The sequence below is a fragment of the Diabrotica virgifera genome, chromosome 5 (assembly GCF_917563875.1).
Source record: "Diabrotica virgifera virgifera chromosome 5, PGI_DIABVI_V3a".
Taxonomy (NCBI): domain Eukaryota; kingdom Metazoa; phylum Arthropoda; class Insecta; order Coleoptera; family Chrysomelidae; genus Diabrotica; species Diabrotica virgifera.
Window position 1 is genome coordinate 204,048,722 of NC_065447.1, and position 25,298 is coordinate 204,074,019.

Genomic DNA, 25,298 nt, shown 5'->3' on the forward strand with positions numbered 1-25,298 from the left:
ATAAACTACTAAATTTTTCTATTTTTGTTTGGCACTGGTGGCATGGTATGCGTTCTAATAGCAAACCCAATTTTATAATAGTGACCTAAACAAAATAATAACACGTGTAGAGTTTTACGATGGTCCATAGTGCTAACACTTTCTATTAGGAGTTTAACATACGAATATTTCGTTGCTCTGTTAAATCACAATTACAGACAAAAATCACAATGAATAAAATATCACTTAACCCAATTTAGCCCACCTCTAGACTCGTTCGGCTAATTTAAAACAGACTGAAATGGTAAATGTGAGGCGGGCTTTTGTATTTGCGTAATTTAGTTCAGAATCCAGCAGTCGACTGAAGTATTGGACTTTTATAATATAATAATTATTTGAAAACCTTTTGTTGGGCAACCGCCTAGAGCCGAAATACATGTATTTATTATGATCCCTTTAAAGCTCGCTGGTCCTGTATACTAGGTACTATAAACAACAGAGAGATCGAAAGAGCAGTGAAGACATTAGAAGAAAATGTAACGTACAGCATATAAACGAATGGGCATCCAATAGAATAAGAATGGAATAAAATAAGCAGAATGGGGGAGACCCGTGTGTTTAAAATAACAAGAGATCCAAACGGTGGAAAAAGTATCGGACGACTGAGTTAGAGATGGAGTGACAACCTTCCATAAAAGTCTCAATCCGCCAATGAATAAACAGAATTACTTAATTGAGGAGAAAGAACAAGAAGAACTATTGATGGCGATTCTCGTGGTTTTAGAGTTTTGATATTACTATTCCCAATGGTTTATTGCTTTTTGTTTTTGTCTTTGCAGTGACATAATTATATTGCCGTTATATTTATTTTTGTTTTTAGACTACTATCCTCGTACTAATTTTATTAGATTTTTTTGAAGATATTCTTCTTTAGCGGCGAATCGATTGAGGGTAAAATTTGATTGATCCGCGCGGATGCGCACACCGACAGTATGGTATTAGTTGTTATACGGGCTCTGATTGGGTGTTGAAATTTTGAAATGATCTGTCAATAATTGTTCAATATGGAGGTTATCGGTAAACAAAAATATTGTATAATATTAGTTTTTATTGATGTGTGGACAGAAATAAAATCAAATTTATAATTATAGTGACTTTTTAAATAGTTTTGAAAAGCCGCAGGTACGTAATTCTAAATGTTTCAGTTAGAAATACCTAATAGTTTCAATACCTATCTATTTGGAAAATGTAAACATAATAATGTAGTTACCTATTAGTAGGCAATGCTTTAATTTACATAATCTGATTACGAACAAACTTTCTACAAATCTTCATCTCATATATCGTTTTCTTACTCTATATTTTGTTGTATTTTATTTCGACAAAAATCAAACTAATAATTTTATTAAATTCATATAAATTTATGGTGTAAACGTTTAGTTTGTGTATATTCCCACATGACGTATACGAGAGTTTGGTGCAGTTTGAAATGGCGTCAACTTTCGTACGGCGCGGTAGACGTGAAGTGGGTTCAAGCCCAAGCAAGTTATTATTTTTTTTATTTTTTTTATAGATTTTATGATTGTAAGTATATTATTATATAATTTTTGAAGATATTCTTCTTTTTTGAAAGTGGTAGATAAGAAAGTTAGTTTGATTTTTAAATAAAATAAGTACAAATAACCTTTTAAGTATATTTACTTCGTTTAAATTACCTATTATATAATAGAAGAATATCTTCTTACGTGCGTACAAAGTACACACACATTCTCTTTTTATAATTTGTTTTATATCCATATTTTATTTCATTTTGTTTTAAGCTATTGTAACTAAGAAATCACTTTCTTTACTCTTTACATACAAACGAATACAATGGAAAATAGAGTGCATTTTCGAACAAGACATTCAACCAACTTTTCTTGTTGTTACCTTTAAGGGATAGAATGGTAACTTGGTGCTGATATTAGTTTAGTAAGTACGGCTATATATTCAAATAAAGAAGAGGTGTCGTTTTAATTCAGTTAAGAATACGGAGCCCTGTGGCACGCTGAAAGTTTGAAAGTTTTCTAATTGAAATCGAAACTTTTAGTATGGATAACGGTAATAAGAGTTGAGGGAGTTTACAGAGTTGTATAATTTCGATACTGTAAATTTATGTTGTAGCCGTAATGGTGAAGTTGAGGATTTATTAAGGGGAACTCTGCGAAACCAGCTATTTAAAAGTTTATCTTCTTTTCGAAATGATTTATTTAAGATATTAACGTTCCTTTGAACTTTGATTTAGGTCGTGTGCTGATGAAGCGGTTGAAAAATTTCAAAGGTTTCGAGATTGATGATTTCACTGGGTTTGAAATTACTGAATTTTGATCATCATACCGATATGATAATTCAATTTGTATAAAGTATTTTTTCTTTTTATGATGTATTTATTAGAATTACGGTGTCTGTAAGGAAGTATGTGTAAGGAATATTTCATGCAAATTTTTAATTATTCTTTTATTATTCCGAGTATTCTTCTGACGTCTTTATATACAGTTTCCGCGAGCAAATTTCGGAACATACAAAATACATGTATTTCGGCACAACTCTGCTCTAGGCGGTTGACCAACAAAAGGTTTTAAATAATTATATTATAAAAATCCAATGCTTCATCGGGCTGCTGGATTCTGAACTCATTCAAAAACAAGTCAAAATTCCACTCCACCCAAATAGTTACCCCGGGCCCGCCCATCACGCTGCTAGACTAACCTCTAACCTGACTAACGAGTCAAAACTGTTTCCTTTAAGGGGCGTTTAAACACGGCGATAAGTTGTGAAACTAGTTGTGATGACAAGTTGCTGTGATTTGTTGATGATTGCAATGCTGTTTAGACGCTGCGATAAGTTGACCACAACAAGTTGAAGAGGGGACCATTGTGTACATTAGACCCTTTTAGACCCTTCAATGAATTTTAACTAGTTTCCATCCTAAACAAATAGATCCTGTTACTTTCAAAATATAAAGGTTGGGTATGTTATACAGAGTATTTACAAAGTTATAACTATAACCAATTTTATATGAAAATCGTAACAAGTTCAACTCACTGTATAATAGCCTAATAAAATAAAAAAAAGTCAAAATGTAAATTCGTACAGGTTAAAACAAATTTTATATCAAAGTTTAGGTGGGTACAAAAGATATGTTCAAGAAAGTATCCAAATCATACAAGGGGATCATTGTTTAAATAATTAAAAAGGGGTCATTTTTGCAAAAAAATTACGTTTTTAACAGCTGAGGTAATTCACTTATTAATGAAGGCCTATGGGATTTTTTCTGCAAAGTTGAAGGGTAAATCTTTCACATAGGACTTACTAATTTAAATTTGACCCCCTATTTATTTAAATAATTGTATATAAATCTTTAAAAAAACAAATTTGCAAAAATATATTTTTAGCGTTTTAAATAAGCGCTATAAAATATTTTATTTTACAGACTAAGTTGCGCTATATTACCAGTATTAAGCAAAAAAAAATTGGTCGAAAAATATTTTAATATTTTTTGAGATGTTGAATTTGTTTATTAAATGTTACTATATTTTCAATTCCAAAAACGCGGTTGTTGCCAAAGAAATATTCACCTGCTTAAGATCTCATTATTTTTATTTTTATGTATGTTTTCGATAACTGTATTGATTAATTCAAATTTCAATTAAACTTCCCCCTAAAATGGCATTTGAAAATTATTCAAATTTGTTTATAATTTGTTTTTTTAATAACGTCGCGGGGACTAAGTATTTTGAAATGCAGTTTCGATAATTGGGTTCCTGGGAATTTTTTACTAATTAAAAAAATTTTTCTGTCGTTTTTCTTCTTCTTTTTTTTTCTTGGAGTTATATTATTACGGGCCCTTTTAGGGTTAAATTTTATTAATAATGTCGAATCTCTGAGTTGTAGATTCTAGACCTAAAAATATTAAGATTTAACTAAAATCTCATGAATAAAACGTGGCTACTTGCTGAGTTACAGGGTGTTTTATTTAAAAATTTAAAAATTATTGTTTTCAAGTTCTTTAAAACTATTTGACGTATCCTTATCATACTTGCCAGCAAGTGTGGCTATTATACACCCTACTAAATTGTGATTAATAAACGTTTCTAGCTAGTGCCAGAGGCGTACGACAGGGGATAGTGAATGATTGACCCTTCCCAAATTCTACGCCACTGAGTGAATTACTATTTTAGCGAAATTTTTCCATTCTCCAATACTTTATATGTAAATAACTTTATTGGTATCGATTAAGTCATCAGTTTGAGAGATATTGGAAGTTTAAAATGAATGAATGAATGAATCAAAATAAATATGCCGTTTCATTGTTAATGTCCAATATCTCGAAAACTAATGACTTAATCGTTACCAGTAAAGAGTATATTATTTACATAGAAAGTATTGGAGAATCTAAAAATTTCGCTAAAATAGTAATTCCTTCAGTGGCGTAGAATTTGGGAAGGGTCAACCATTATCTATCCCCTGTCGTACGCCTCTGGTAGTAGCTAGAAACATTTATTGATCGCAGTTTAGTAGACTGTATAGTACCCATACTTTCTGCCAAGTATGATAAGGATACGTCAAATAGTTTGAAAGTACTTGGTAAAAATAATTTTTAAATTATTAAATAAAACACCCTGTAACTCAGTAAGTAGCCACATTTTATTTAAGTGATTTTAGTTAAAGCTTAATATTTTTAGGTCTAGAATCTACAACTTGGAGATTCGACATTCTTAATGAAACTTAACCCTAAAAGGGCCCGTAGTAACATAACTCCAAGAAAAAAAAAGAAGAGGAAAAAAAAAACAAAAAAATTTGTTAATTAGTGAAAAATTACCAGGAACGTAATTATCGAAACGGTATTTCAAAATATTTAATCTCCGCGACGTTATTAAAAAAACAAATTATAAACAAATTTGAATAATTTTTAAATGCTATTTTAGGGGGAAGTTTAATTGAAATTTGAATTTGTCAATACATTTATCGAAAACATATATAAAAATAAAAATAATAAGATTTAATACAGGTGAATATTTCTTTGGCAACAACTGCGTTTTTGCAATTGAAAATAGAGTAGCATTTAATAAACAAATTCAATATCTCAAAAAATATTAAATATTTTTGGACCAATTTTTTTTACTTAATACTGATAAAATAGCGCAATTTGTCCTGTAAAATAGGATATTTTATAGTGCTTATTTAAAACGCTAAAATAATTTTTTGCAAATTTGTTTTTAAACTTTTTTGTATAATTATTTAAATAAATAGGGGGTCAAATTTAATTTAGTAAGTCTTATGTGAAAGATTTATCCCTCAAATTTGCAGAAGACAATCCTATAGACCTTCATTAATAATTGAACGACCTCAGACGTTAAAAAAGTAATTTTTTTTGCAAAAATGACCCCTTTTTAATTATTTAAACAATGACCCCTTTGTATGATTTGGATACTTTCTTGAAAATACCTTTTGTACCCACCTAAACTTTGATATAGAATTAGTTTCAACTTGTACGAATTTACATTTTGATTTACATGTAGTGTAATTTTATTTTACTAGACTATAAATAAAAATAAGCACAACGGCAATGGTTTAGTCCTGTCGCCAGGGGGAGTACAACGGCCTCGTTAATTCAGATGGACTTACCCAAGTTTTTTTTATGTATTTTGACCCGTAGAACACGAATTTTTTGGGTAACAGTTGATCCGGATGTCGATAAGATTGTTATAGACCAAGAACTTGAGGAATCAAATAACAGCGATTTTTGGCAAAACAAAACACTATTTTGTATTTTTTGGGTCATTTTTAGCAAAAAATATTTCTACAAGTTTTTTAGCAGGATGCACAGTTTTCGAGATAAACGCGGTTGAACTTTCAAAAAATCGAAAAACTGCAATTTTTAAACCCGAATAACTTTTGATTAAAAAATAAAATAGCAATTCTGCTTAGCGCCTTTGAAAGTTCAAGTCAAATTATGTCGGTTTTGATTATTTGCATTGCTAAAAATTTATTGTGTTATTGTTAAACAAAGCTACAAACAACTAGTGCGTGAGTGATGTTTCTATGATTTCTCATTTAAAATCGAACGAGTAGGTAGAATAGGTACTAGTGCAATCAAGACTATTTCTACGTTACATGCGGTAAAACGCATGTAAAAGCACGGGGAACCCTACGTGTTTATAGCTTTGTTAAACAATAAAAAAATAAATTTTTACCAATGCAAATAATCAAAACCGATATAATTTGACTTAAACTTTCAAATGCGGTAAGCAGACTTGCTATTTTATTTTTTAATCAAAAGTTATTCGGGTTCAGAAATTGCAATTTTTCGATTTTTTTAAAGTTCAACCGCGTTTATCTCGAAAACTGTGCATCCTACGAAAAAACTTGTAGAAATATTTTTTACTTAAAATGGCCCAAAAAATACAAAATATTGTTTTGTTTTGCCAAAAATCGCTGTTATTTGATTCCTCAAGTTCTTGGTCTATAACAATCTTATCGACATCCGGATCAACTGTTACCCAAAAAATTCGTGTTCTACGGGTCAAAATACATAAAAAAAACTTGAGTAAGTCCATCTGAATTAACGAGGCCGTTGTACCCCCCCCTGGCGACAGGACTAGTTTATTGATGCCATATTTTTTTATTTATTGTCAAAATTTTAAAAAATGATTGATATTGCTGATTTACTTTATATCTAATAAAGGGTGAGTTAAAAGTCAAGTACATTATTTTTTCAGTAAAATTTAATAACAGCAATAAGTATACAACATTACCTATGCGTACGTTCAGAGTGGAGCGAAGAAAGAGTGCGAGCAAATAGCACAAGCAAAGAGCAAAGAAGTGCACGTTCAGAGTGGAGCGAAGAAAGAGTACGAGCAAAGAGCAAAGAAGTGCTAAACCAGAGTGGAAGCTGGTAGTTACGCGAGACGAGAGTTTAGTTCTTTCCCACTCGGCAGTCATAGATAGTTATTTTCTTTTTTTTTTAGAAAACTCCTCATTGAAAACGTGGTACTTCCTAACTCGCAGAAAATGTTAGAGAATTCATCGTAAAGGCAGGTATAGGGGAGACCGGGGTTAGTAGGCCCACTTTTTGGATTTTGATTTTTTTACAATTACATGAAACCAGATTACTTTTTCTGAACTATTATAAAATATAATACAAGGTGTGAACACTATATTACAGTAGAAATAAATACTCAAAACAAATTTTTAAAGGGATTATACGTATTTTTGTTCGGCTGGTCCAGTGGGCGAACTAACCCCTGAAGCGGGGCAAGTGAGCCACATCATTGGGGTAAGTATGCCCATACTTTTAAATGAATATACAAAACGATAATATCAATTAAAATATATTTGTAAAAATATACAATCACTAATCCGCATCGGACAAACAGTTATCGCACACAAAAAAAGGATATCTCCAGCTGTGCAAGCTTCATGAGCCCATTCTTTACATTTAGTGCACTGTACCCATTTCTCCTTACTAACACTATTAGAGAATAATTCGAAACATATTAGATAGAAGCATTCGTCCTCTTCTGAAGATGAATCTATCTCTTTAGCTTTCGTTTTTTTAGAACATATGTCTCTTTTTACATTCTTTAAACCTGCTTTACTTTGCTTTGTCTTCTTCTTTTTTCTCTGCTGCTTCTCTAACTCAAGCTCATCTTTTATTGGTGTATCCGTTAACATTGCTGTGGTTCTACGTTTTCTGCCTCCTGTTTTACTTGTTCTCTCTCCTGCTTTTGCTAACGGTCTGATTTCTTCCAAATATTTCTCACAAACGGGAGAAGGAACATGTGACGGTCCGGCTTCTAACAGATCTTTCAAAGAGATGTCATTATTTATAGCACCCATCAAATTCTTCTTATCTTCAAGATGATTGTTTATTTTTTTTTGAGTAGTTAATTTGGGGGATGCATTAATTTCTAATGTGCTATTATTCATCTAATTTGGTGCAATCACTGTATTTGGAGGCCCATCGGTTGTATACCTACGCAGGTAAGAAATCTTGCTCCCCAAAAATATTTCTATTAAAGGGACATCCAGTACAAACAAATCTCGATTTTATATTTTGGGGGGTTTCTTGGAAGTTCTTCCTGTTCAGTAGAAAACACCTACAAATTTTAATCGGCTGAAGAAAAAGAAAATAAAATTAAGTTAAAGAATACCTGTCGGCTTTTAGCGTAACCTATTTGAATATTTATCAAATTTCCATTTTGTTCCTGAACTGCCATAAATTTTTTGCAATTTTTTTCTGAGGTTCTTCTTGGTATCTCAAAATTTTTTGCAGCTTTTCTGACCGAAAAATTTTCTTCAAGGACAACCTTCACTGCTCGCTTCATAATATCGTACGGGGTTTTACCCTTCTCACTTTTCCTTTTGTATGTTCTCATTTTTTTTTCTAAAAAGTAAAAGATTTCGTTTTGTATGTAAGCACAATAAAAGACCAGGGTTTAGTTCGCCATATGGCTAACTAACCCCAGCTAATATGGGCCAACTAGCCCCGACTAGAATATTTTACAAAAATGGTAGCCAGTTAACAAAATAAGCGATATTTTAAAACTACAATTCTACCAATATATTACAATAGTAGCATGTATTTGCATATTTAAAAATAAAAACTTGTAGATTATCTATATACCTACACAAACATTAAAAATGTAACAGAGGTAAAATTTACTCACCAATTCGAAAAACACTTAAACAGCGGTATGCACGCAACGAAGTCTTATAGATAACTAAAACGGAACTCGCAGTTGCCGGGCGAGGTAACAAAGGAGTGGTCAGGCCATTGGCGCACTATCGTGATTTACATAGGAAATACGGCATGTGGGCGAACTTGCCCCTATGGCACACTAACCCCGGTCTCCCCTACATATGCGCTCTGCTCGGTGTGCGAGCCGCTCGTGCGAGCATGTTCATCAGATTAGTACGTGTTTTCAAGTGTCGCACAAACGGCACGCACACGGCGCACCACAATCTAACTTCTGTCGGTTTTTCAACAAAAGCTTTGATGGTTCGCAATACGTATTTGGACGGGTTTGCGAGTGGTGTGTTGGTTTTGGCGCGCCTTAGTTGAAAATATCAAAAAAAAAACATTCATAAATTAAAAATATAACTTTGTTTCTGGTGAAGCAACACAGTTGGAAACAGCAGATATAATATTATAATTGTCACCAGAAAGCGAAAAAGGTAACGCACAACTTGAAAGAACCTATAGATTTCTAGCTTCATTTCTGGTGAAGCAACGCAGTTGGAACAAGCAGATATATTATAATTTTGTCACCGGAAAGCGAAAAAGGTACCTCACAACTTGGAAGAGCCTATAGTTTTCTAACTTCGCTTCTGGTGAAGAAACGGAGTTGGAACAAGCAGATATATTATAATTGTGTCACCGGTAAGCAAAAAATGTAACGCACAACTTAAGAACCTATAGTTTTCTAACTTCGCTTCTGGTGAAACAACAGGGTTGGAACAAGCAGATATATTATAATTGTGTCAACGGAAAGTGAAAAAGGTAACTAACAACTTGGAAGACCCTATAGTTTTCGAACTTCGCTTCTGGTGAAGCAACGGAGCTGGAACAAGCAGATATATTATAATTGTGTCACCGGGAAGCAAAAAATGTAACGCACAACTTGGAAGAACCTATAGTTTTCTAACTTCGCTTCTGGTGAAGCAACAGGGTTGGAACAAGCAGATATATTATAATTGTGTCAACGGAAAGTGAAAAAGGTAACTCACAACTTGGAAGACCCTATAGTTTTCTAACTTCGCTTCTGGTGAAGCAACGGAGTTGGAACAAGCAGATATATTTTAATTGTGTCACCGGGAAGCAAAAAATGTAACGCACAACTTGGAAGAACCTATAGTTTTCTAACTTCGCTTCTGGTGAAGCAACAATGTTGGAACAAGCAGATATATTATAATTGTGTCAACGGAAAGTGAAAAAGGTAACTCACAACTTGGAAGACCCTATACTTTTCTAACTTCGCTTCTGGTGAAGCAACGGAGTTGGAACAAGCAGATATATTATAATTGTGTCACCGGTAAGCGAAAAAAAGGTAACGCACAACTTGGAAGACCTATAGTTTTCAGGGACTACCTTTTTCGCTTTCCGGTGACACAATTATAATATATCTGATTGTTCCAACTGCGTTGCTTCACCAGAAACGAAGTTAGAAAACTATAGGCTCTTCCAAGTCATTCGTTACCTTTTTCGCTTTCCGGTGACACAATTAAAATATATCTGCTTGTTCCAACTGCGTTACTTCACCAGAAACCAAGTTGGAAATCTATAGGTTTTTCCAAGTTGTGCGTTACCTTTTTCGCTTTCCGGTGACACAATTATAATATATCTGCTTGTTCCAACTCCGTTGCTTCACCAGAAACGAAGTTAGAAAACTATAGGCTTTTCCAAGTTGTGCGTTACCTTTTTCGCTTTCCGGTGACACAATTATAATATTACCTGCTTGTTCCAACTGCGTTGCTTCACCAGAAACGAAGTTAGAAAACTATAGTTTCTTCCAAGTTGTGCGTTACCTTTTTCGCTTTCCGGTGACACAATTATAATATATCTGCTTGTTCCAACTGCGTTACTTCACCAGAAACCAAGTTGGAAATCTATAGGTTCTTCCAAGTTGTGCGTTACCTTTTTCGCTTTCCGGTGACACAATTATAATATATATGCTTGTTTCAACTCCGTTGCTTCACCAGAAACGAAGTTAGAAATATATAAGCTCTTTCAAGTTGTGCGTTACCTTTTTCGCTTTCCGGTGACAATTATAATATTCTGCTTGTTCCAACTGCGTTGCTTCACCAGAAACAAAGTAAAATTTTTAATTTATGAATGTTTTTTTTATATTGATAACGATTTCCGAAGTGAAAGTCGAAACGTCAAGTAAACTTATTTCAAACTCGAATTGTGGCTTATGTCCAAATAAAATAGTAAATCTTATTTTATATTTCTCACGCCGCCGGTAAGAAGACAACAATGAAATTACCTTTTTTACATTGGTCCACATGTATATTTTTTATTTCAGCTTCGAGATGGATGACGTCACTAGTATGTAAATGCCACAAAATCATAATTTAAAAATAAAAATTGACCTGTTTCCGGATTTTTTAGTCGTCGGTTTACGAAATAATGAAGTTATTCCATTTCGTTTTGCCACACTGTAGAACGTAGAACTTTGGAATCCTGAGAAAACTAATAAGTATTTTTGAGAAATTTAAACGCAGAATGAAAGATCTGCCTGAATTCAGGTTGCCTGAATGACACAATATGGAGAAATAAAAATATCGGAAAAGATATGAAAGGCAGAATTTACAAAACAGTCAGAACAATAATGACATACGCGGTAGAAACACGACCCCACACAGAGAGGACAAAAAGATTGCTCGAAACAGCGGAGATGAAAACCCTTCGAAAAATCGATGGTGAGACTGTATGGGACAGAGCTGGAAGTGCAGTTATACGACAGAAGACAGGGTAAAAAACAGAAGAATAGAATGGAATGACCACATAAGCCGAATGACAACAAATAGGGTAGTCAGGACAGTGAGAGACGGTTCCCAATAGGAAGACGATCAGTGGTAAGACCATGAAAACGATTGAACGACAACTTACTAGAGGCACATTGAAAAAACAGACAGTCATGTCTATACAAAAAGAAGAAGAAGAATTTATGAAAATTTTGATAATAAATAAAAAATTATAGCATCAATAATCCATTGCTTTTGTGCTTATTTTTATTTATACAATGAGTTAACTTGTTACAATTTTCGTATAAAATTGGTTATAACTTTGTAAAATACCCTGTATAACATAACAATCCTTTATACATTTGTAATGGCGAAGTTAAGAAGATTTTGAATATAAAATAATATACAGGGTGTTCCATTAAAAAAAAAAACATAAGTTAGGTCTGTCACTATGTTATCGAACACCCTCTGTAACATTCTAATTAATTTTGAAATGTGAATCTCAAAGTTGGCTACAATTTTTGTTATTAACTTTTATTGGATAGAAGGCCTTAAAAGGCCTTCTATTAAAACTTTTTCTCTAAAATGAATGGATATTTTTATAAATATTAGTTGTCAGTATCAATCAAGTACCATTTTCACTTATTTTGCAGTTTGCGTAGCAACAAATTAACTTTTTAACTTTCAAAAATCGGCATTTTGAAGGTTTTTCAATGATCTAAAAAATTGAATTTTGTAATTTTATGTCAACTACACACACCGGCAAAATTAACCGAACACATTAAAAATGGGACATGTTTGATGTCTTGAATTTCCTAAACCAATGGTCCGATTTGAGTGATTCTTTTAGTATGTTATAGCCTTTTTATTTAAGAATATCATTGTAATAATATTGTTGCTAGACAGGTAAATATCATTTTATACCGGGTGTACCAATCATACTGTGTTTTTTTCTTAAAGTTTGGAACACCCTGTGGAATATTCTAGCATATGTAAAATATTAAAATTAATACTCTATTGTAGACTTAGGCTTTTTTAACATTTTGCTTTTTGATTCATTTACTTATGTGAGATAATAAAAAAGTTATGTGCGTTAACAACTTTCCATGTTTTTCATCAATAAATCCTCATAGTAGGGGAGGAAATTATACTAAATTTGCAGTTACTCGAGCGTTATGGGGACCTATTGGATTGTGAAGATTATGTGCTAAAATCAGAAAAAGGTTAAGTTAAGTTTCCCACAAAGTGGGGGACTTTTCATTTTTTAGCGCTATTTATCGATAATTCGAAAAAATGTGTCGAATAAAAGTTGCTTATTTTTACGTACAGCATCCAAATCTGCAATAAAAATTGGGGGCCCCTATTTAAGATTTTAAATTAAATCCCCCACCCCACCTCCGTGGGGGCTCGTGACACCCCACGGTGAGGGGTGGGGGGTAAATTAAAATTTTTAAATACAAACCCTGCGATATTTCGCGAAATGAACATCAGATCGTAAAACTGCAAAATACACCTATTCAATATTTTTCAAAAATCTACCGAATGGCACCAAACACGACCCCATCACGGTGGTGGGGTGGGGAGTTACTTTAAAATCTTAAATAAGAGCCCTCAATTTTTATTGCAGATTTGGATCCTTGACGTAAAAAAGCAACTTTTATTCTCAACATTTTTTCCAATTATGGATAGATGGCGCTATAATCGGAAAAAAGGATTGGTGGAAATGGAAAATTAAATTAAAAAATGGAAAGTCCATACCAAAATGGAAAATTTTACTTAACTTTTTTTTGATTTAGGACCTAATAATCACAACCCAATAGGTCCCCATAAAGCTCGAGTAACTGCAAATTTAGCATACTTTGCTCCCCTACCATTACCTTACACCCACACTTTATAGAAAACTTACTTAACTTTTTTTGGTTTTAGCACCCACTCTTCACAATCCAATAGGTCTCCATAACGCTCGAGTAACTGCAAATTTAGCATACTTTCCTCCCCTACTATGAGGATTTATTGATAAAAAGCATGGCTAGTTGTTAAAGCACATAACTTTTTTATTTTCCAACATAAGCAAACGAACCAAAAAAGAAAATGTTAAGAAAGCCTAAGTCTACAATTGAGTTTTAATTTTAATATTTTATATATGCTAGAATATTCTACAGGGTGTTCCGAATTTTAAGAAAAAAACACAGTACGATTGTAACACCCGGTATAAAATGACATTTACCTGTCTAGCAACAATATTATTACAACGATATTCTTAACTAATAAGGCTATAACATACTAAAAGAATCACTCAAATCGGCCAACAGGTTTAGGAAATTCAAGACATCAAACATGTCCCATTTTTAAAGTGTTCGGCTAATTTTGCCGGTGTGTGTATTTAGTTTTGAATGGAGTGCAAAAAATGGAAAAAATCGCGATTTTTTGCACTAAATTGTTATTAACTAAAAAGCGGACGCGACCTCTAGGCAGGAAACAGGTAGGTTTTCTTCCTATAGGTCTACAATAACTAAAAAAGTAGTCAGCTACCTGGATCTTTGACTGTCCCGAGAAAATCCTTATTACTCTGGACTATAACGTTATTGGCGGGATTTACGTTATTGCCCGTAACATATTTAATTTGATTGTATAATTTATTACTCCAACAAGGAAAAAATAGACAAACGTAAACAAAAGCATATCTAAACGGGGAATGTTTTTATGTTAGTAAATTTCTCATGTTTGTGGGTTCTTATATCTCACACTAAATTGTTAAGTAACGAAAAATCTTCGCACAAACGAATTTCTGTTCGCCAAATGAAACACTCTACTATTCAGTGGCGTATCAAATAATAAAAAATCATGGCAAGTAATATTTTCTTAGGCATTACTAGAAGAAAGTACATTCCAATATGTGACACACCATCATTCAATCTTCACTTGTCCACTGCTGGACATAGATCTCTCTCACAATTTTCCATCTATTTCGATCTTGTGCCCCTTTCATCCAATTCCTATGACAACGTTTTAGATCGTCAGTCCCACGTGTTGGTGGACGACATCTGCTTCGGTAGACATCATCTCTTGGTCTTCATTCCAGTATCCGCTTTGTCCATCTGTTATCTATCATTCGAGCCATGTGACACATGATAATTTACTTTTTCGTGTCTGGAACCGACTATAGTTTTTCTGCCCAATATCGGGCTACATCTACACCCTTTGTATTTTCGAGCCATAAATCATTGAGGGTGCACTGTGATGGGCAAAGTCTGCATACTCTTAGATGCTCCACGCTCTGTATTTCCCCACATTCACAGAGTGCGTCGTTATCTGTTTTGATGCCCCATTTAATAAGGTTCTGTTTTACAGGGGCAACACCTGTGCGTATTCGGTTGAGTGTCCGCCAGGTTCTCCAGTCCAGGTTCGTTCCATTAGGTCGTTCTGGATGTAGGGGGAACAGTTCGGATGGTTCGACGCTGACATTTCGCATAAACCTTTTCCTTGATTTAAGTCAGCTGATTCCTGGCGGTTCGTCAAACCCTTATAATTGGTGCCTTTCATCGAAACTTTGCCTGAACTTCTCCACATATTATGAGGCGCATCTACGGTCGTCTGGTGATGCGAATCCAGCTGCCCTGTACAGTAATGGTAGAGGGATAGGCTTCATACAACGTAGACGGGACAAGCATATTCCCCTGTTGAGAAACATAAGGCCTCAGCTGTTGACTTTAAGACCTGGGGCTTTGCACCCCACTTGCCCCCTAGAAGTTTCCGGAGAAGGTTGTTTCTCGTAAAAACCTTTTGTCTTTTGCTCTGACAGTGGAATTTATACGTTAGTGACCGCTCTAGTATCACTCCAAGATATTTGGGCTTATCAGTATGTTCCAAGCGTTGTCCCTCTAAGGAAACATTCAGTTTTACATGCGCCAGATGGTTGTTGAGGTGGAATGCACATACTTGGGTTTTAGTAGGGTTTGGCTTTAATGAGTTTTGTTTGTAGTAAGTTGACATCGTGTTTAAAGCCTCTTGCATTGCCGACTCTACTTGTGTCAGTGTTTCCCCTTTACGGCGATACCAAGGTCGTCAGCGTACACAAAACTTTTAGTCCGAGGATGCATTGGTTGGTCATTGGTGTAGATGTTAAATAGTGTGGATGCTCCTTGAGGTAGGCCATTTTTGGGTTCTCCATCTGCTCTTCTTTCCATTTAGCACAACGTAGAAGCGTCTATTACACAACAGTGATCTAATGATATTTACCAGGTCATAGTCAAGCACAGTGTTATAGATCTTAGTTAGCAAGGTTCTGTGGTTTATCGTATCGTAGGCCGCTGTGAGGTCTATCAAGGCTACTCCCACTATCTCCCTCTGCTCAAATCCCTCCTCTATGTGCTCTGTTAGGTTCAGAACTTGTTAGGCCTGTGCATGATTTACCTGGTCTAAAGCCTGCTTGTTGTGGGATTAGTTTTGCATCTAATGTTTCCTGGATGCGGTTCAAAATAAGGCGTTCATACAATTTATATAAATGACATAGAAGAGATATCGGACGGTAGCTACTCGGTAGTTCAGGGTCTTTACCAGGTTTCAGAAGAGCTGCTACTTTTGATTTACGACACATTTGTGGAATTTATGTGACACATGATATTACGATATCAATGGCGACTGAATGGCGAAGCTGAAATCACAGAAGAAGATATAAACAAAGCATTTAAAAAAACTAGAAGAAACAAAGCACCCGTGACAGGAAATATAAAAATGGATTGTTGACATATGGAGGAGAAGAGGTCGTATCATTTAGTCGAGTGTTATTCAGTAAAATTGTAAGAGGAGAAGACATTCCAAGTGAATAAAATGTATCACACATGTCATCCATATTTAAAAGAGGAAACAAGAGATCGAGTAATAACTATAGAGATATTAGTGTAATACCTTCAATTGCAAGAATCTTTTCCACAGAAATAAAAGATAAAAAGAAACAAAATATGGGTAACTACAATGAAGAACAATTTGAATTCCGGAAATTCAGATCATGCTACGACAACATATTTATCATGAGACAAGTCATACCATTGAGAAAAACAAAAGAAAAATATTGAAACACACGTATGGTCCTCACAGATTTGTAAAAATCGTATTACAGTGTACCCAGAAAACAAATACAGTGGAACCTCGTTAACTCGGATTAATCAGGACCGCGGCCGATCCCAGTTATCGAAAATCCGGGTTAGCCGGAGAAAATGATAAAAATTAATAAAATACGGTATACTTACAGATAAACTCCGTTATAATTGAAATAACATGAAATATATATGCACAGTACACATCTAAATTACGTATCAATAATTACGCCTTTATCAATTCTACCTAATGCTTGTAGTTTCTTTTCCATTGTCACTACAACATTTTTAAGTTTTGTAGCCATTACGTAGACAAAAAACACGCAAACACAAAATCTGAATAGATTTACGAACGATTACAGAACGGAAGCGAACAATACGACTGTACTACACACAATACGGTCTCAATCGCAACGATGTTATGTTATTTAATAACAGTGAAGACAAGACCATTGTTTAAAAAATAATTTTTTAATAGTCTTTTGGTCTTTTTAAACAATGCTAAGTGCCTGTGGTTTCCGATAACATGACAATGAACGTCGCGTCGTGTGCCATGAGTCCTTTTTACTATCGTATATTATGTAGTTCAAATTACACAAATACCCATTATCTCTCAAATATTATATTAAATACATTTTTATTGTTGAAATGTTTGTCTGATAAAAATGGGTCCGGGTTAGCCGGACTTCCGGGTTATCGGGGGTCGACTTATCGGGGTTCCACTGTATATGCAATGAGAGGGATTTTCTTTATTGTAGGGGGGCTCAAGCGGGGATTTTTGCAGTTACTCGAGCACGTCAGATTATCATATGGAGAGTAACCTGATACCCTGCAGATGTACCTCTACCATATATTGGATCTTAACACAGGGAAGTTCGTTAAGGGGGGCCCGAAGAAAAATTCTATCCTTAAAATTACTCGAAATTGTCAGATTAAGATAAGGTAAGTTAAGTACATGCAAAAGGGTGTATATTTAAAAAATCTGACGATTTGAGCGGAGCATAAGGAAATGGGTGAGTCAAAAAGTTTCACAAAAAAAAGCGAATATTTCGCGAAATCAACGTCAGATCGAAAAACCAAAAAATAAGTCTTTAATATTTCTTAAAAATCTATCAAATGGTACTAAACATGACCCCCCACGGAGAGGGGTGGGGGATAAACTTAAAAATTTAAATACAAACCCCGCGACATTTCGCAAAATGAACATCAGATCGAAAAACTGCAAAATACATTTTCAAAATGTTTTTGAAAAATATACCGAATGGTACCAAACACGACCCCCACGGAGGTGGGGTGGGGGGTTACTATAAAATCTTAAATGAGACCCCCAAATTTTTATTGCAGATTTGGATTCTTTACTTAAAAATAAGCAACTTTTATTCGAGACCTTTTTTCGAATTATGGATAAATGGCGCTATCATCGAAAAAAATGATTGTTGGAAATGGAAAATTAAATTAAAAAATGGAAAGTTCCCTCTAAAATGGAAAGTTTTACTTAACTTTTCTTTCTTCTTTTACTTCTTTCTTCTTTTACTTAACTTTACTTAACTTTTTAATAATCACAACCCAATAGGTCCCCATAACGCTCGAGTGACTTCAAATTTAGCATACTTTGCTCCGCTACCATAATGTTGTTTATTTAATTCTACAATCTATTAATCAAATACCAATCAGTAACTTTTTTATAGGTCCTAACTTACTATCTAATTTAATCTAAGAATCACCCAATGGTGTATTCTTAGCTTTTTAATTTTTAAAGCACTTTTGCTTGTGCACCAATCACGATAATAGCTTTTTCACTGAACTTGCACTATGTACTAAAATAACTCGTATGGCTTTGTCCTCTTGAGTCTTTCCTTTTTGGCTAAATTTATCCAGAAGCTGGATGGCCTCGACGTTTTACATGGTTTTACGGATACCTACGAGACACCTCGTAGGTATCTTGGTTGCGGATGTACCAAGAAGCATTAACAATGTACCTCAGTACTTTATTTTGGAAAGTCTGGGTTATTTTAATATTAGTTTTTTGGTACAATACGTTCACTCAGGTTTTAGAATCTGGTTGAATAGTAAAAGCTTGTTATAAATTAACAAGGCTGACTGTCTTTTCAGAAGCCAATACACATTTTTGATCCGGTACCCAATTCTTTCCGTTTTTTCTTTACGTATGCTTTCCAGTTCAGCTTTGCATCTAGGGTTAAACCTAGGTACCTATCTGTCTCTATTAGCTGGCTGAACCGGTCCCAGGACCCTACCCTGCGGAACACCCGTTTTAATTTCGTTGAGGTTTAAAAGCATTATCTTGTTTGACCCTGAAATGTCTGTCAGATAGATATGATTTCATTATCTCACAATAGTAATGAGAAGGATAAATCTCGGCTGCAAAAATGGATAAATATAACGCAAAGATTATAGAAGGCAACAAAGGCACAAATAAAGTTGTGCCAAAAGATCTTAAACAAGGATGTGGCCTATCACCTACACTTTTTAACAAATAGAGCGTGTCTATTAAGTTGGCAATATATGAGAAATATATAATATGAGAAATATATTATAAGGTATATTAAAAAATATGAATTTCACTTGAGAGTAAGTATCTTTACACTTCATAATATCGAAAATTGTTATAATGAAAAGTTGTGTGCAATTAAAAACTATGTTTTAATATGTAATTATACCCTTCTAATAAAAAAAAAAAAATGAAAAATAAGTTATCTCGGTTAATTGTTTATTTATTCTAAATTAGCATTAATTAACAAACTTAATCTACAATTTTTATTCGGACCATTTTTCTCTAAAATATATAAGAAACGTTTTATAGTAAAAAAAAAATGAAAAATTTGTAGGCGATGACAATGTATTAAAAAAAATGCTTTCTTTTTTCTTATTGGCCATAGAAGTTCTGTTTATTTTTTTGGAAATTATATTTCTCACCAGCTTTTCATTGAGCCTACTTTTAAGCTTATAACATAAAAAAATGTTATTACAATTCTACATAAGCTAAAAAGTCCGCCCTGTTCAAACTGTTTTCAGTAACTAATTTGAGATAAAGTTTTTAAAGCTGTTTTTAACAGTCCGTGAAAAAGAAGCCTCAAAGAATCGATTATGATTTACAAAATATCTCTAGAATGACTGTTTCGACAAGTATAGCTGTTTAAATAATCACAAAACAAAAGTTATTAACATAGTTATCTTCACAAATAATAGTTTCTTGCAATGATCTCGGTCAATTCTTTATACATTTTAATTTGGAAACCCTCAAAATTAAAGAAATTTTTATTATCTATAACTTTTATTTGAACCATTTTTCTCTCAAACGTGTTACAAGTGTTTTATAGTAAAAAAATATTTTTTTTACTTTAAGATTGTAAAAAAAAACAAAATCAGTTACTTTTTTACAGATTTTGCATCAGCTACCCTATAAGATTTTTACATGAAATCAATGAATTTTTCACAGAGAGACTGGTGTACATATACTAAAATGCACTATAGATATAAAAGTCAGACTAGTGAAATTAGTCACTTTTTAATTAATTTTTTTTTTTTATTCTGGCCTTGGTTTAGAACCTTTAGTCACGTAATTACATATAAAATTATTATTCGTTCATACAAAATTGTCCAGTATACACTTAAAAATAAAGAATAATAAAAAATAAAGCCTACAAATAACAATGTCTACTTACTATGTTAATAAATACAACTACGCTAATATTTTTTTCTTTTTTTTCACTACGATAGGAACTAAACCCGATTGAACCTCTCGGAGATTTAGAACCTCTTAGTGATTTTTTTTAAATCTTTTTTTTTTAATATTTTTTTTAATTATTTTAATTTTTTTTTTAATTTTTTTTATACATTTTTTTATTTTTTTTAATAATTTCTTAATTCTTTTTTTTATTATTATTTTTTAATCTTCTTTTATTATTTTTTTAATCTTTTTTTTATATAATTTTTTTTTTCGAACATAGGTTACAAAATAATATAATTAATAACAGGAAATATCTCATTCATACATAATAGAAAGGGGATACCTATCCATTCAAACGATTAGTTTAACATTCACACCTTTAATTTAATTTTTTGCAGAAATATCATAATTAGTTTAAAAAATTTTATGTTATCTTCACTTAGTAGTACATTTAAGTTTAGGGGAGTATTTAAACCTGCTTGCAGCAATTCTTGTAGCAGCCACATACTTGTATTGAGATGTAAGGGACAGTTAAAAAATATGTGATTTAGATCAGCTATGCTAGTTCCACAGTCACATCTGCCTGTTGGAAGAACTCCGATTTTATGTAGATGCTTCGGAAAACATCCATGATCTACTTTTATTCTTAGGATGGTCGACACTGTATTTCTACTTAGTGAAACAACTTTGTAAAATTGGTTAACAGCTATTGTTGGTTGTAATTTATACAAATTAGTGCCTGTACTTTCACCGAACTGAATCCGACGCCTATCCCATTTACATTTAATATGCTGTTTAACATATTCAAAAAGATCACATGTGTTAAGTTCTTCAATCAATATATGAGGGTGCTTTAGTGGATTTTTAGCTATTGAATCCGCAATACTATTACCATTGTATAACTAGACCATTGCGTAGATAAACAATGCTATTATCCAATATGTCTGTTTATTAATAGTAATTTAGTTAATATAATAATAGTAATAGTAATTTAATTAATTAATCATTTATTTAGTAATAAATTAAAATTTAGTACTTTATTATTACAAGTACCCGCCACTGATTCTGTTAATTCCCTTGAAGATAGCGTTAGGTATGAAATGTGTGGAAATGGGGAGTCTGCTGAATAAACACAAACCTTCATACATTTGGATTACCTTTAATACCGAAACGAGTAAATGATGGTGTTCACAGGTGGAATCCCCAGTGTAAATTATCAGTTGGTAAATTACCGAATCTGCCAAATTCATTTATAATTATACCCCAAAAGGTACGGTATAAAATCCCCTACACTAAGCTATTTAATTAACTTGGATATCATTGATATTTATATTTTTAAATGATATGTTTCAATAAATTGCATATATATCTTTTACTTTCATTAAGATATTAGTTTTTGGGATGGTTTATGTTATACAGTGCGTCCATAAAGTAACGCGTAAATTCATTATTTCGTAAACCGGCGAATTTAAGGGAAAATTCCGAAACAGGTCGATTTTTATTTTTAAATTACAATTTTTTGGTTTATATATATCATACTAGTGACGTCATCCATCTGGGCTTGATAACGTAATCGATGATTTTTTTAAATGAGGATATGGGTCATGTGATAGCTCATTTGAAAGGGTATTTAATTCTCTATTTAGTAATACAAACAATAATTATTCACAAGGAAAAATTTTTCCTGTCGTTGGCTGTATACCATGTAATACAAAAAACAGTAAAATCTTGTATAAAAGGTATATTATTTAAAAACCCTCAAAAGGGCCACATCAAAATCACATAACTAGTTTTCGACTGGTTTACCAGTCATTATCAGTGCTTACGTGCAATGTACATGCTAACCACCAAGATAGTATTTAACAAAAATATGTGGGTCAAAGCTCAGTAAATGAAGTCCGTCAAGGAAACATTGATTTAAAAAGCTACATTAAGTATGGATGTTTAAAATATTTAGCTAATCTGCCCCAGGTAACATCTGAGCTGTGGATTTGACTTGTTTACATGTTGAAAGTATGACGGCAAGTGAATACTTGCCGTCAGACTCACTTGCCGTCATACTTTCAACATGTAAACAAGTCAAATCCACAGCTCAGATGTTACCTGGGGCAGATTAGCTAAATATTTTAAACGTCCATACTTAATGTAGCTTTTTAAGTCAATGTTTCCTTGACGGATTTCATTTACTGGGCTTTGACCCACATATTTTTCTTAAATACTATCTTGGTGGTTAGCATGTACATTGCACGTAAGCACTGATGATGACTGGTGAACCAGTCGAAAACTAGTTATGTGATTTTGATGTGGCCCTTTTGAGGGTTTTTAAATATACCTTTTATACATGATTTTACTGTTTTTTGTTTAATAACATAATTATTTATACAGGATGTCCAAAAAGATTTTTTAAATTAAATTAAATGAGACAAAAAGAAGAATGTATGTAACTAATTTAAGTCAAAATTCGTTTTACTTTTGTCAGAAAACAGGAATACTTCTTTATTTGACAAATAATAAATATTGCTTTTCGCTTAAATTCAATGTTAGAGCTGCCACCCACCTGCCTCTTGGAGGTTTAACATTACGCTTAAGCGAAAATCAATGTTTATTTTTTAAATAAAACCTTTTTATGTTTTCTGGCACCAATAAGAATTAAACAAATTACATACATTCATCTTTTTGTACCAATTAATTTAATTTAAAAAAAAATTTTTTGGACACCCTGTATAAATAATTATATTAATGTTTATATTACTGAATACAGAATTATATACCCTTTCAAATGAGCTATAGCTATTACATGACCCCTATCCTCATTTTAAAAAATCATCGATTACTTCATCACCCCCGGATGGATGACGTCACTAGTATGATATGTATGCCAAAAAATCGTAATTTAAAAATAAAAATCGACCTGTTTCGGGATTTTTCCTTAAAGTCTCCGGTTTACGAAATTATGAATTTATGCGTTACTTTATGGACGCACTGTATAATTTTTTGAAAAGGACGTCCTGAAGCTAAACTTTTATAGTGACGTTGTATTAATTTTTCTCCGTAGTAAAACCAAAAATCGTCACGATACGCGAAATAGATGGAATAGTCAATCGACTCAACATGGATCTTTTGCCATATTTTGTCGATATTATACGATATTAGGTGAAAATATACAGAGTGGGCCAAAGAAAATAGTCCACCTCGATATTTGGCAGTATTTATTAGATTTTAAGGAAATAACGAAATAGGTCGATTTTTGATCTATGGGGACACATTTTTACGGTACATACATCTGTCATTTGTCAACCCCCTCCATTCCACATCCCCACCACTTATTTTTAAATAGGGGATAGGGGTCGTGTGTCAGCTCAATTGAAAGGTTATTCAATTCTCTATTCAGTAATATTAACACTGACATAATTATTTATACAGGGTGTCCAAGAAAAATACACAAGACCTATTCCATTTTTAAAAATAAGGGATGGGGGAAGTGGTAGGGAGGGGGTTGACAAATGACAAATATATGTATCGTAAAAATGTGTCCCCCTTAGATCAAACATCGACCTGTTTTTTTATTTCCTTAAAATCTAATAAATACTGCCAAATATTGATGTGGACTGTTTTCTTTGGCCCATTCTGTATACTTATTTCTCTATTAAAATTGACAATCCGCTAAATATATATTGGATCCTCTGGATAGTGGTAAGTAACATCATTTGAAAAATACATATTTTTTAAAAATAAATGTATATTTTCTCAGAAAATCTTTTATTTTCTTCGATATAGTCACCTCTTAGCTTTTAGTGCATACAAAGACTTAATGAAAAGTAAGTTATTGAATCGGGAGTCTAAGCTTAGAATCTACAAAACAGTCGCGTACTCTCTCAACCACTGATGAAAATTAACTGGGAATATTTGAGCGCAAAATACTACGTGGAGAATTAAAATGAACTACGAGCTAGATGAACAAATGCCAAGCGCAGATATTGCTAGATTTGTAAAGTCACAAAGACTAAACTGGCTTGGTCACCTAGAAAGAATGTGAGAATAATCAAGCTGTGAAAGTAATCCAGAGATGGAAGCCCCAAGAAAATAGAGCAAGAGGAAGACCCCGTAAAAGATGGATAGACGACTTAGTGGAAGCTCTTAAAACTATGAACATCAGGCACTGACAAACGAAAGTATCCGAGAGGGCAGAATGAAAGAACATTGTTAAGCAGACAAGACTCACAAAGAGTTGTACCGCCATTAGAATAAAAAGAAGAATTCTCGTCTTAGCTCAATAAAATGATTCCAGCGATGTTCTGGAAATTCTGGAAGTTCTGCAAAATAGGTGTTTATTTGGGCAATTTTCGTTCGAGTTGAATTTTTATTTACTAATAGCCATATCTTCAGATATGGGAACACATAATAATCGGAGACAATTTTTGATATTGTTACAACGCTCTTGTACTCTTGTGAGTCGATACATTGTGTTGGAGAAACAAAACTTTTTTCTTCTGCATTTTTCTTCTGTACTTTTTTCTTCTGGAGCTGTTTCTCACTGAGTTCCTGCTTCATTTTGTCAAATCAGTAGCGTAACAAACTCCGTCAGGTCCCCCGCAGAATTGGAAATGGGGCCCCCTTTAAAAAATTACTAAATGCGACATATTGTAACAAATACCTGTATGTGTTACAGCCCAGTAAAAGAAGGTAAAACTTGGCGATACCGTGTAATTTTCATTGTCACCACCGAAGTGGCCAACTCAAGATTTTTCGAGTTATTTATGAGTAAAAATATTTATTGTTCAACAAAAAAACCACGTTTTAGGCGATTTTTCGCAAATAATTCAAAGTGTAAGTATTCGCTCGAAAAGAATATTGTTAGCAAAAATGTATCTAGCTTATAAAAAAATGAAACAAAAATGAAGTCTATCGACTTGGTAAAAGAAAAGTTGTAGCTCATAAAAAGTTTTTCTTATTCGTAAAATTCCAAATCGAATATTTCAACGTGAAATAACCAAAACATGAAATAGTTTTCGGGAAAACTCATT

General features: G+C 33.1%; 2 protein-coding genes across 2 annotated transcripts in view; both read right to left on the minus strand.

Moving 5' to 3' along the window:
- Positions 1-25,298, minus strand: part of LOC126885265 (GTP-binding protein REM 1) — a 779,234-nt gene that overhangs the window by 122,698 nt on the left and 631,238 nt on the right. The window lies entirely within an intron of this gene.
- Positions 7,340-8,258, minus strand: LOC126885268 (uncharacterized). The gene is made up of 2 exons (XM_050651756.1): positions 8,175-8,258; positions 7,340-8,120 (listed from the first exon to the last, which is right to left on the minus strand). The coding sequence occupies exon 2, from the start codon at positions 7,948-7,950 to the stop codon at positions 7,342-7,344; it is 609 nt and encodes a 202-aa protein (XP_050507713.1). The 5' UTR covers positions 7,951-8,120; positions 8,175-8,258; the 3' UTR covers positions 7,340-7,341.

Coding starts and splice junctions, on each gene's coding strand:
- LOC126885268 (XM_050651756.1), bottom strand. CDS start 7,950: ATGAATAATAGCACATTAGAAATTAATGCATCCCCCAAATTAACTACT.